Here is a 14,384-nt window from a genome sequence, read left to right as displayed (position 1 = left end):
TTAATAATCCAATACATCAGACGCTAAGAGAATAACAAAGCAGTTGATACTATGGAAAATGGAAAAAGTATACGGCAAGACGCATGAAAGCAACAACAGTAGCAGTAACTGATCAGGTTGAGCTCCAACTACCTGATTAGAAGCTTTAAAAAATATTTCACAATCTGTAACATAGAGTACTCCGACATTCACGACATGGCAACATTTATTATAGTGACCACATTTATTATAATTTTTAATAAACACAAGATAAGTGGATTACTTCTTCTGTATAATAGTAATATGTAACTCCCGTGAAAAGGAAATACCTAAAATTATTCGAAACACGCTGAATGTGTACTTCAAACTCCCTCACGTTATTACTTATGTTAAAAGCGCACATGCAACTTGAACAGAGGCTTTCATTGCTTTTCAACAGTGAATTTGGGCTCACTCTGGTCCTAGGACTGCCCTGTTCAAACGCTGCTTACTTCAGCACTGTGATATATATCCCGCTTGAAACCTTGTCAGCTAGTGGCAAATAGCATCAAGGAAATAACGAGATGACGAATCCATTGTTCTATATATGCATAATATTATTGGTCCATACCACACCTCACTCTATATGGAGTCGTAAAACACAATTCACAGCGGCGAAATGGCCCTGAAAAGTTTACCTATTTTCGCTTTTTCGCTGTTTACCTATTTCGCTGGGCCCTGAAAAGTTTACCTATTTTCGCTGAAAAAAAAAACTGACGTTTTTTTTTTTCAGCAAAATGCACAGCCAGACTTGGCAGCTTTTCTTGTTTTAGAGTGTGCATTTGTATTTGAAGTTCTTTCGATGGGAATGACTCAAAAGTCTCTGTGTAGTGGACTGAAATCTCATATATAAAAGCAAGCGGTGAAATTCTTGCGTAAGGTGTAAGACACATAATATATCATCGCGATTCTTTTAATTTCTGTGGATAACCATGTTGAGAGTTCACAACTTTTAATGCCACCGGCATCTCTCACGCTAAAGTTACACATGAAAAGAGAAAAAATTCCATAGGCGTGTTGGTGTAGATGTGGCCGAAACAAATTTGAATTTTGAAGAGTTCATCGTATGAGACACTGTGTGGAAAGAATTACACATCGTCCTGAACACTTCAAATATATTTTTGGCAGCGTGCTACATTGAAAGATCATTTAACAGGAAGGCGATGCACTAATGTTGGTTCCTGATTTATGTTCATATAACACTACATTTGATCAAGGTACGCTGCAGTTTACCTCTAGTTGTCGTTTGCGGCACTGTGGACAGGTACAATTTCTTCCGCTACTCTACTAAATTGTGCTTATAAGCACCGCCAGTGCAGCAGAAGAAGGTAGAGCACTGCGCCTCGGTAATAAATACGGAAATGCCAAGGTAATGCTATGTTTCTGAAAGGGCTTCCTACAGAAAAAAAAATGATTTTGGATGGAGAAACAGGAAGCCACGGAAATTATTTGCTTATTCTGGTATTCTCGCAAGACGACTTATAGCCCCTTCTTTCCATTCCCTTTTCTTATTTTTCAGAACGCTTGATCTGACGTTGCGTTAGACAGCTCCTGTTAACCACTGTGGCCAAGGGGTAACACGGAGGAAAGCAACACCGACTTATTAGACGAGTTATTCAAGGAAAGCACAATGCCAAGAAGTATATTCACTGCCATGGCTGGTAAACATGGGCAGATTTAATTACAAACTCGCAAGTAACCATTGGAATCTGGCTGCGGGCTCCTAGGTGACTATCGGTAAGAGTGTTCCCAGAAGTTTCAAAGCGGACTGCACAGACTGCTTGCTTGATGACTGATCGGACGTTGTTCCCAACGGCTATATTGAACGCAGGAAATGTCATTCGCTGCCGTCCTTTTCCGAGTCCTCTCTGTCGGCTATGCGACAGAGAACACATGATGTCGATCATCACGACACCGAAAGAATTCGTGTTGACGTATCAGCTGATGCAAAGGTTTCTCCCGCGTGACGCAAATGTTCGAGACTATATAAAAAAATTAAACAGGAAAAAAATTTGCATCTACGCGTAATTTGATGAATTACTTTCATTTCTGCTATTATAATTCACTAGGGGTTCGGAAAAGTGACAGAGGTCACATGGGCAACTCTCGAGATATACCACGTCTCATTTTTACTCTCTCTTTTGTATATTTTTATTTCCTCCTTCAACAGTGCCCCATTCTTTCTCTTTGGACTTTAAGCGCCTCAGCACGTAATTGAGTACCCCAACACTAATTATGTCTGCTATGCTCGTCCATAGTACCTTTAGGATGTACCTACCCAGACCTCCAAATGAGTGCAACAGCCGCGGGAGTGGTCCGACCGCTTCCCTCATAGACATGCTCCGGCATGTGGTAGTTAGTAGCCTGGTGGTAGTAGTGTGGTATAACTGATACTTCCCTCAGCAAGCGTACGGAATTTATTTACGCACAGCTTCTACAATCCGCAACGGTTGTTAATCAACAGCGTTGACTAGAGGACACGCACTGCGAACAATATTTATCAGGTGACACCTGTGATTATTTCTGAATTACTTGTGAGAGAAGTGGTACTTAGGCTATAGGTCCTATATATAACGGTGCATACCCACATGTATAGAATGCGTCGCTAAAAACAGAGAGGCCAATGGGTTCGGAGAAATCCATTGTACTGAAATTCTATCGCTGTCGAAAAAATTTCGCTCGCTACAACCGACATATAGGGCCAGACAATGAAATCTTCCTTACCTCAGTAAGGAAGCCTTCATTGCAGTGAGGCTACCTTATGTCACTCTGAAAGGTTCCTTACTGAGGCGCCCTCGGTGAAGGCTTCCTTGGTGCTTCCTTGGTACTTCCTCAGCATAAGAAGCCAAACAATGAAATCTTCCTTACCTCACTAAGGAAGCCTTCATTGGGGTGAGGCTACCTTATGTCACTCTGAAAGCTTCCTTACTGAGGGGCCCTCGGTGAAGGCTTCCTTGGTGCTTCCTCAGCATAAGGTAGCTCCAAAGCTACCTTCATGCGTCCTTACGCCGCTCCTGGCCCTGAACGAGCGCTTCACCTCACTGCTTAACCACGTGGCATTCGCTTGCGCATGCGCACTGTCGCCCACCTGCGGAGAAGCGCGAGCACGGTACGTCTTGCCAGGCATGTTCGTTTCAGTCACGCGTGCGGCATGCAAGCATTGCTAGGCGTTGCTAGGCGTTGCAAGACGCCGGTGTGCCAGCGTTGCTGGAGCACATCAAGTTTTGCACTGTAATGCGCAACTTTTTTTTAACTTTAGTAAACGAAACTAGAAGAAAGCGTCCACGCTTCTCTATATTAGCTATTCAATTTAAAGATTGTGCGACGATACAACATTTTTTAATAGAATAATGGTGTTCGCGGAAAGATTTGAAGAGATAATCTCGAACCCAGGCACGCGGCAACCGCTCCTTAGGTGAGGACGGGTGAAGGGAGCTTTCAGAGTACGCTTGCTTCCTCCATCGGTCCTTCGCTGTAAGGAGGCCTCACGTAAGGTTAGGAAGCGCTCGAAGGAAAGGAACTAGGGGTGTGCGAATATTCGGAATTTCGAATACGAATCGAATATTTTCCATATTCGAAGCGTATTCGATTCGAAAAATGCATGTTCGGAAATTCACGAATATCCTAGGACGGCCGAATAACGGTGGAAACGGCGAATATTCGGGTCGACTGCGAATAATTGAGCAATTAACCAATTGTATGCTTGCTCCGCATTCTCCTAAGAGCATGTTTATGAACTGAGAACTTCGCATGATCCGCTCATTATCTGTATGCTCTGTTTCAGTCTATCTGCTTCAGGCATTTGAGACATGATCAGTTTCGGTTTCTTTTTCACCAAGCTTTATAATTCCAATTATTTTTGGAATGCCCCATTGCCTTGAAGGTTGCAAAGGCAACTCAGGGTTTGCTAACATTGATTCAAAATGTATCAAGGCTCTTTGTGCGGAGTGGAAATTTGATGAAGTGGCCAGCCTAGGCATGTTTCTTGATCCGCGCTTTATGGCCACAGTTCATCAGGCATTTGGTCAGATGATCTGGCTGAAAAACCTTCTGACAAGGGAGCTCCAGGAAGCCGTCGTGGAACACCGCACAGGGACACCGCCGTGCCAGTGTCGACTTCGTCTCCACTGGTGGCATCGAGTGTATGGAATGCTTTTGACGATCTAGTGATGAACAAAGAGAAGACACATTTGGCACCTGCCCCTGAGAGGGAAGTTACAGACTACGCGCAAAAGCCTCTTCTGGAAAGGGGCATGAATCCTTGTAAGTGGTGGCAGTCCATTGGCCGCTTCAGGTACCCGCTTTTAAGTGCACTCGCCCGGAAGTACTTCGCGATCCCTGCCACTTCAGTTCCTAGTGAAAGAGTCCTTTCTACCGGTAGAAATGTGACAGTGTATAGAAAGCGTTTACCTTCTGGCCATATTGAGCAGTTAATTTTCCTTCACGACAATCTGTAACAAGCGTTTTACCTGACTGAGGGCATTACCTGAGTCCATTATCTATAATTGAGTACCTCTTTAATTTGAAGCAACCTTGTAAAATGCAGTGTTATTGTTAAAAGGGTAATAAAGCTATTGTTACCTCTCTTGCAATTTTTTAATACTACACATGTATTCGATATTCGATTCGATATTCGAAGAGAGTTCTTCGCCTTATTCGTATTCAATTCGTAATCGAAAATTTCAATATTCGCACACCCCTAAAAGGAACGTTTTATTGTTTGGGCCAAGCTACCTTCAGGCGTCCTTACGCCGCTCCTGGCCCTGAACGAGCGCTTCGCCTCACTGCTTAACCACGTGACGTTTGCTTGCGCGTGCGTGCTGTCGCCCACCTTCGGAGAAGCGCGAGCACGGTACGTTTTGCCAGGCACGTTCGTTTCAGTCACGCGTGCGGCATGGAAGCGTTGCTAGGCGTTGCTAGGCGTTGCACGACGCCGGCGTGCCAGCGTTGCTGGAGCACATCAAGTTTCGCACTGTAATGCACTGCTTCTTTACATTTAGTAAACAAAACTAAAAAATAGCGTCCACGCTTCTCTATATTAGCTCATCAACATAGAGGTTGTGCGACGATACAACCTTTTTTTATTGAATAGTGGTGTTCTGGTGTTCGCCTAAAGCTTTTAAGAGATAATCTCGAACCCAGGCATGGCGGCAACCGCTCCTTACGTGAGGACGGGTGAAGGGAGCTTTCAGAGTACGCTTGCTTCCTCCATCGGTCTTTCGCTGTAAGGAGGCCTCACGTAAGGTTAGGAAGCGCTCGAAGGAAAGGAACGTTTCATTGTTTGGGCCATAGGATACCTGACGCCGAAAGAGCGATGAATCATTGGACCTGAAAAACATGTTCCTAGGGGTGCGTAGTGCAATTAGGACGAAAGAAAAAAGGAAGTCTCAACTCGCGCCGCTTGCCGTGTTAAGACCTGAAAATGACTGGGAAGCTTGAGCGCTCAAAGAATGGGCAATCGCCTACGCAGTGTGGGATTGAGAGTGGGGCTATAGCGTTCCAAAACAGTGAAGCGTCTAGAAGACACCATCGTGAAGAGCTCTGCGCCAAGTTTGACCGCCTGGCGCGCACCCAGCATGCACTGAGTGTTCGATAGAAGAGCGCTTTGCCATTCAGTGTGCGTCCCAGTATGGCCGTCGCAGCGAGGGATTCAATCCGCCACCTTGTTTTCAGCAGGAGGACGCCATTATGGCCAATCGCGTCCCCTTAAGAGGAAGGTAAACGAGGAATAGAGACAACACTAAAAAAACATTGCAAGCAATCCACGTGTCCGCTGTAAGAAAGATAGAGAGAGAGATAACGAAGCGAGAAGCCGGGGTATTAACCATGCTCGCAGCCGGCTGGCTACCCTACACGTCGGGAAAAATAAGGGGGAAAATAAAGATGAAAATAATCAGTACGCGCATTCTGTCAGGTTCATATTCGTTCACATATAGTCACAGGCACTCATTCAAATATAGCACCGTTGCCTTTAAAACGCGCGCACTTGTGCTTTGTTGGTCTTCTTGCCTAAAGCATTTAAAGCACTTGCAAAATGCAGATATGTAGAACATTGTTATGTTGAGGCGTGTGCGAGAAGCTCATAAAATGCTGGCGATTGCCTTGGTGACGTTCCAAGTTCTCCAGTAAACGAACCACTGCTACTGCGTGAAAATGTATTCTTTACTTGAGATTCTTGTCTGTCAAAAGGCTCTATACAACTTATCTTTCAGATCAGACACTCGTTGGGAAAACAATTAGGTCACTTGGCGAAGTTGTTCTTTCGTTGTCCGCGAAATATTTACGAAGTAAATAGATCCGATTACATTACCATTTTATTAAATTCACTAGCACCATTTCCACTCTTTAAGTCATATCTGATGTACTTTAGGATTACAATTTTCAAATGCCACTGTGGTATTGTTTCTGTCAGCACTTTAAAGCAGTGCTTTAAATCGCACAGCGTAATTTCATCTGCTTTTACACAGCGTTATCGTGTATCCGAGGTTTGTGGGTTATGCTAACATAGATTCGAGATTTTGCAGCACTATTAACGTCACGAGTACGTTTTAAGACAAGCAGTGTGGTTGTCCTATACGCCACAGCATTCACGACGTTTCACACGCGGTAAATGCTTCTTGCGTGATAACTATTACGTGATAGCAATTATAATTTGGTCTGAGCAAACACTGACAAAACGTAAAGCAATGCACGCGTGGCAGTGCATCCATTTCAGAATGATACCACCATTGAGACGAGCCTCATTAGCTGCGTCACTCGGCTAAAGCAACAAGTCTGCTTGAAGAAACAAGTGTACTGCAGAAACTTGCAGTACGGCATGTGCCCCTTCGCACACACATGGTAAGCGCCCGTCGGTAAGAAAGAGGCGCAGGAATTTGGTGTACGTATAGACCGGCGCAGTGTGGAGTGCAAGTGCGTTTGGTTTGTGCTTTAAAATAAGTGCTTTAAGATATGCACGGAATAATTCCGGGATTGTCTTTACAACTTCAAACTAAATCGTAGCGTGAAGGACCACTAGATGGGTTCGGGAAAGAGAGTCGTAATTGAAGACAATCAGAAGCCTTCATTCAAATCGCCTAAATTTGAAGCCAATTTTTGTTAAGGACAATTTTGTGGTTTTAGGAGAGCCAAACTTTTCGTGATTTTACACTTAAGCAATGCAAAAGGTTCAGTTTCATAGCACTTTTGGAACATGTGTGAAAAGTGGCCATCATAAACGTATCGTTTGCAACTGATTCATTTTCAAAGTTAGCAGTACTTACAATGGCACCGTGGATCGAAACTTTCAAGGAAGCTATTCATCCGCCAAAATATAACCTGTAACGCAGAATTATTTTTAGAGTTTGCCTGGGTTGCTCAGTCCCATTCCTCGTCTCTTCGGCTGACGGTCTCCATTGTTAAGAAAGCGTGGCCTCTCTTCCTTTTTTTTCGCTTGAAGCGAAATATTGCTCAGGAAAGCGCGAGGAAATTTCGGCTGTTTCCCTAGAAATCTGTTTATGGTGATAGGATAGCCCACCGCACCCAAATATAAACCTTCGGGCATGCTGCGCCAACAGAAGAGCGCGGCGCTGGGCATGTGCCCCCTCGGCCGCGTGACAGATTGGTCAGCATGCCGATGCGAAGCCCAGTTCCTCGTCTCTGGTGGGGAAGAAGGGGCCCGGTGAGCACCTGAAGAAAGAGCGCTCCAGGTTGATAAAACACAGCCCTTCAGCGGGCTGTCAATCAGGGCTCCGAATAACTTCCGCGTTCGGAACACGCCCCTCCATCCGATTCGGACGCACTTGACCGAGCGCCCGACTCAAAAATCGTTTCCCTATCGGCCCAGAAAGGTGCGCGGCTGGACAGCCGGTCCCGCACACGGCAGCAGCAGCACAAGGAGGCCACGAAAGAAAGATGCCGGCATGACTACAATCAAAGGCGATTCAGGGTGAGCGTGGCTGGCGAAATGCAAAAGCAACCGAGAGGGGGTCCACGCACAAAAGGGGCGCTCGTATCACGAACGGACGTTGGGGACCGCCGTACACACCGAGCAACGTCGGATCGACGGCAGTGATGAGTCCAGCGCTTCCGTTCTACTTCGGAACGGTCTGGCGCTTGCACGTATTGGACGCGTGCGCAACGCGTTATTCTTTCGGCGGCAGCTGCAGGGCGCATTTGCAGCGAGGTTTCACGATCATCGCCCTCTCCCAGTGGCTCGTGTTGGGCGCTCGGCGAGTCGGGGCTCCTCCTTTAAGCTGGCTCGACTAAAGCCGCGAGATGACCCAGATGCCGCTGATATTCGGGGCCAAGAGCGAACGGGTGAACAGACAGACAAACGGTGTTCGCTGGAGCGAGCCGCCCCCTCGGTTTTGATTCTCGTGAGCTTTGCTGGCTGGCGTCTCTCGCGAGGCGACGCTCGCGAGCCGCTTGGCAGGAGGACGACGACCAACGCGCCCGCATTAGGGTCGCCAGCCGCAAACACGAAGCGACGCGTTCGTACGCCACACGTGACGGTCCCAGCGCCTTGTTCTTGTTTCCTTTTCTTTCTTCCTTTCTGCTCTAACGCTCGACGATGCAAAAGTAGACTGTGTGAGGGAAGAGATATACACGAGCCGCTTGTCCGTGATACGTATATAAGAGTAGACTGGTCCGCGAGTGGGCTTCACTACGAGATTTGTCGAGGCAAGTGTAGTATCTTTCGTGAAGTTGGTGGCCTTGGAACTGGACGTCGGCTCTCTGCAACGAACTTCCACAATGACTTATGGGGTAAGCGCCCATTTGGACTATTTGATCTTGTCGCTTTTATTAGCCGCTTGGTGCGAGTACTAATTATTCCTCTTAATATGATGTGAAAAAAATTCGCTCATCTAAGCCCCTTTTCCTTTGACTGATGGCAGAACAGCCTCCAGAAGAGCTAACTGCCGCACATACAAGTGCGTAAATATTGATAATTAAGTGCTTGATTGCTTTATTTCTGTGTAAGTCTTCAGAAAACGCAGAAAGAAGGGATCGTTTCTATTTAGTTTAATAACATAACAAATATCTTTGGTGCCCGAAAATGTATACAAATTTAGAGCAACTCTAATAACGAACTAGTTTCAGTAGCAAAGGGCGCTAAAGCAGTCACTAGAACAGTACCAGGTAGGTGATATCTAAACTATATCAAAAGGCAATCATGCTTGATTACTCGAATTTTTTTTTTCGAACGTGCCGTCTCCTTATATATATATATATATATATATATATATCTTAACCATTCTGGTGGACGGCACCGCCTTGCCTTATCACCAGTACCGGCCACTTTGCAGGATGGATGATAAGTAAATGGGAAATAAAAATTAAACGAATTGAAGACAACCAATTATACAACTACATATAACATGTGTGCGTCCCATGTTATTCTGCAGGGCAAACTTACGCATTAAAAAAGAAACCTTAGAAATTACACCTCGATTAGCACTTCAGCGACGTGATGAGAGTATTTTCGCCTTCAATATAAATTATAGTACGTTATGTAAGCCATTGCATACTCTGATAGAAAGACTTTTTGCGGAGTTTTCGCTTAGAATATTTCTAGGTGCAAAGGCTGAGTCGAACAAGTGGCAACTGACCGTTTCTTGTTCGCCGATGCAGTAAGCACCCTACTTATATTGATTGTGACCTTCCAACTTCAACAAACACAGCTGAGCTGACGTCAGCTATGAACTTATTCACGAGCAGGCTTTTGCGCTCCCTTTTCGACGACCTAACGAAATGTTCTTCTCTGGACCGCAGGATGTTGGAGGTTAAAGGCGGACTGCCAATAAGCAATCAGATCCTTACAGATTGATATGAAACCAGCTTGTTAAGTTGCAACCACCCAGTTCAAAAAATATAGCACTTCGGCACGAACATTATTCGGACAAAATGTTCTTGTCCCTGTACAATTATTTATCTCAACAGAAATCCTTTGCATAATTTCATATTTCCGACTGAAGCGAAGAGCGCACCTTCAGTAAAAATTAAAGGGAAATCTCAGACAACATTTTAGCCAATTCTCAATTATTCAGAAAGTTAGCTGCAGTTTTACAGTGACAACAACCGAAAAAAAATTGCAAGGATAATTTGGAAGAAATTGATGGCGCGCAAGAGTCAATGTTGTACTGTAGATTTAAAAATTTGATGCTATAAAGATGAAGCTAACCAAGCGGCATAACGAAGCTTTCCAGGGCGAGTATTGTTTTAATTCGCGAAATAACGACGACTCATCCACTTAGACAAAATATCATGCAGGATTTAGGTACGTTGCTTAAGAGAGCGGCATGTGGTTTGAGTCTCTTTCACGAATGCCTGGTTAGACGTGGCTGCCCAAAGAAATATACCAGCCAACACGTGCCGTTATGTAGTGCCATTATCAGTGGCGTTACGCACAAAGCTGTACTGAGTCGAACAGACCGTTGTCACATAGACCATGCATGGTAGCATGAGGTTTCCCGCATTTATAAGGGATACATACCTTGATCAGTGAATTTCCAAGCCTGCTTGAGTTAACCAGTGCTTTGATAGATATAGTGATTAGAGTTCATGCCATTCAATCATCTTAGAGTAATGATGTTCCCAGATGGTCCACGGCCTTGCAATTGAAGCAGATAGCTCTGATGATTACGTGTTTAAAAACCATTAAGTTTCACCTAAACACTGAATATTTGGTAAAATAACAGGCGAAGAAATATAAACCGAATTGTATCAAAAGCGCTCGGCTTTACTTTATAGACAATTCATGCGGAATTCATGTACAGTAATCAAGGGGAAAGTACGAGAGGTCGGGTATTACCAAATATTTTCGCACCGCTATGCCGAACTACAGAAGATACATCAATAACATGGGGAAACGTCTTTCTTATTTTTTTTATAGCGTTCGGGGAGGGGGGGGGGAGGAGCGAATATCTGATATCTCCTTGAGAGCTCTGGGGCAGTTCAACCAGAGCCGCAAACCAATGCAAATTAAGTAGCCTCGGAGGCGTCCGCATAATGGTCACGCTGACAGCAGAATGCCTCATGTGCCAACGACACCACAGTGAGCCTCATTTTGTCCCCCGACCATAGGTCTACCGAGAACATGACGACGTGCTTTTTTCTTCTTCTTTCTTGCCTCCGCAGAAGAAAACTCAAGCTGCTTTCCTGACGTGTAGTGCGCTACTGATGCTATCGACGGGCAGAGCCACCGTGGCGGCTACTTTTCCGAGTGGCTACTTCTACCCGCGGGCCTACCTGAGCGGCCCCGCTCAGCACACGGCAAGTCCCAGCACGCAGCACCAGTTTTATGCTGCCAGTAGTCCCATGGCGTCAAGCAGTAAGAGTGGCACTGCATACGTGATCCGCTCGCTACGCGAAGGCGAGATGATCAAGCCAGAGCAGACGACCATGTCGGGCGGATTCGACGCATACGCTAGCAGCCCGGTGCTGTCAGCAGCATTCCCCAACTACGAGCGGAACTTCAACTACGTCAGGCCATATCTCTCAGGGCCGGTGATGGCACCATGGCAATTCGTTCACTGAGTCACTGACGTCTCGAGGTAAGATGTTATCGAGTGAATATTTTTGTTTTGTTCTTACCATTGGTTATTTCACGCTTTGAGGAGTAGCAAGAAATTGTTACTCATTGAGCTTATCGACAAATGGCGCTGGTAGTTGTCCCAACCGGAATGCAGATATTTAGGACTGGCATTAACTTCCAGTCCTAACTGGGCAACGTATATAAATAACATGTGCTTTACAGCTCGGAAAAATTAGGCATATTGAAACATAAGTTGGGTGAATGTTCCGCTTCTCTAAGATTGATGATATCCAAAACTTTTATCAGACCCTCTTTGGAATACGGAAGTGCTATTTATGACACTTTTACTCAGGTAAACGCCGAAAAACTTGAAAAAATTCAAACATTAGCCATCCGATACGTTTACAAGCGTTTCAAACGCCTCGACTAAGCTTCGGCGACTAAACGTCGCCGAAGTTTAGTCTCAACCAATCGCTCACAGGACAAAAACAGTTTAACTCAACCAATCGCTCACAGGACAAAAACAGCACGTTTGAATTTCTTAGCTTCTCTTTATTTTGATAAACTAGGAATAAAACCTTATGACTACTTGGAGAAACACGCTGGTCGAGCCGCACGTCATAAACACAGTCACCACATCAAACCTATATTCGCAAGGACTAACTTACATTAACAGGCGTTCTCCCCCCGTACAATTACAGAGTTGAATTCATTACCGTCCACTTCACCCTTGCTACGTAATGATTTGTGATGTGTTAACATGGATGTTTTCTCTTTTTGTTTGCACCCTCTCCTGCTTGGGCTATTGTCCGCAGTATTGTACAAAATAAAATAAAATTAGATAAAATAGACCATAATCATTCGACACGAAGCGGTTCACCCAAGAAATAGACACACTGCGCTTTAATGACGACTTTTCACTGAGTTCAGTGAGAATCACCTGAAATGTCATTACTTGTACTGCGCGCCGAAGGGAATGATTAAACCGAAGCCAGCTTATCTAGGGTTCGTGGCAGTTGTCCTAATGAATGGTTTAGCATGCAGTGAGCAACTTAAGTCACACAAAAAAAGAAAATGCTTTAGTAATAAAAATAATCATAATTTTTCTGTTGTGATCGAATAGGTTCATTTTTTTTTTCTCTTTCATATGTTCTCACCAGGTTCAAGGCACAGAATGAAAGTAGTATGGACCAAAGAAGAAAACAAGCAAAATTATTTTGCTTACAAAACGAGTGATTATTTTGTCATTCTCGAAGAAAAAAAAGGCCTAATTCAAGAACGGCCAAACGACATGTGCAACCATCGCATCTGCAGATAAAGGGGTGACTGGACAGACCCATCCAGCCATCCAGCAAGAAATTATTACAACGTCCACCAGGTTCCATGGATGCTTTAAATCTGCAAATGCTTCCTGAGTTTATTGTCGCATTGTTTGTATACTTTCATTTGCATCTGTATCTTCATTAAAGCGCAATTGTTGGAATATTCATTGCGGCAGGCACGAAATGATGTTATGATAATGTGCTTTATATTTTTCATCCATAGCTGCTCTTGTGTTCTTGATTTTCTTTCGCAAAGGCAGTTACCTTTCTACTGAAGAAGTGTCTTGCCGATTAGTGAGCAGCCACATTGTAACATGGCTCATAGACTATAATAGCAAAGCTATACGTTTCCGTGTTACGCTTTAAGGTTATAAATGCAAAACATACCATACACAAAGCAATAAGTTCGTGTTTTTATAACCATCGCAGATAACATATGAGATTGATTCTCCGACGGTCATTGCACAATGATTCCCTCCTTCATTAAGCGCAAATTATCTCTTTCTTATGCCGAACGTACTTCGTGCACTTCGCAAAGCGATTTGCCATAACTGGGCTACAAAAGAAGCGCAAGCGATCACCTAGTACAAGTAGCAATAGGACTGTCAAAGCGGACGATGATAAGCAACGCGGGAAAACGCGCACTCAAGAACAAGCCATAACGTTGATTTATATATATATATATATATATATGCTGGAGAATGGATGTGGGAACATCCACAGCCGTAGCACAATTTGTAGTGAACCGCGCGCGGGAAGTTGCTTTTACCTCCATTTTGATTTCCGTTTAGCTTATCATTTCTACACTTCAATTAAAACTACAAATAGTTTCCCCGATGCTTTCATTATTTGTTGGGTTTATATGGTTGTGACTCACGAAAAATCGGGACCCTCGGTTCCCGTTTTTTCGTTTATCTGCTGCTGCAAATAAACAAAATTTGGCTAAACAATCACCACGAAGTGCATTATGGTGTTGATCACTCGCTATTTCAAGCAGCCACACCAAGACGCACATTCTGTGCCCATTGGGAATTGAACAACTGGACCTTATTAACGCGCAGAAGCCAACTGCATCGCTGAAATATTATGCATGTCTGTTGTCGCACCAGAAGGCACAAAAGTAAGCAGTGCGCTGAACTTAATGCTGAATTTAATCACCAGAAGGACGTTGTTGCAGTACAGTCGAAGGAAATAGCAAATTAGTTTTCAACAAAAAACCGCCGCCCTTCAGGTTACTCATAGCATGATGGGTGAACGTGCACCCAGTGGTTTGTCTGTTGATTACTTAGCTTCATATAGAACGTCCTTGCGTTCCAGTTAACGCGTAAAGTCACTTTTTCTTAAGAATAAAAATTGCTACACGTATTCACAAAATTTGTATTTACTTTTAGCATTTCCTAATGGGCTAATTTCGCAGCCAGAAACTGATGATACGATTGGCACGAAAACGCAACAATATATGTAAGGAATGTCTATTAGGGATCTCAGTGAAGTATATGAAAAGTTTACTGAGAACAGGTCTAGGAGTT

At 44.3% G+C, this 14,384-nt stretch overlaps 1 protein-coding gene across 1 annotated transcript; it reads left to right on the top strand.

Annotated features, from left to right (window-relative positions):
* Positions 1-8,114: 8,114 nt before the first annotated feature.
* On the top strand, positions 8,115-13,684 carry LOC139055645 (uncharacterized). The gene is made up of 3 exons (XM_070533172.1): positions 8,115-8,763; positions 11,137-11,552; positions 12,694-13,684. The coding sequence occupies exons 1-2, from the start codon at positions 8,752-8,754 to the stop codon at positions 11,533-11,535; spliced, it is 411 nt and encodes a 136-aa protein (XP_070389273.1). The 5' UTR covers positions 8,115-8,751; the 3' UTR covers positions 11,536-11,552; positions 12,694-13,684.
* Positions 13,685-14,384: the final 700 nt, after the last annotated feature.

Source organism: Dermacentor albipictus, chromosome 1, assembly GCF_038994185.2.
Source record: "Dermacentor albipictus isolate Rhodes 1998 colony chromosome 1, USDA_Dalb.pri_finalv2, whole genome shotgun sequence".
NCBI lineage: Eukaryota > Metazoa > Arthropoda > Arachnida > Ixodida > Ixodidae > Dermacentor > Dermacentor albipictus.
This window is presented reverse-complemented; position numbering and strand designations above follow the sequence as displayed.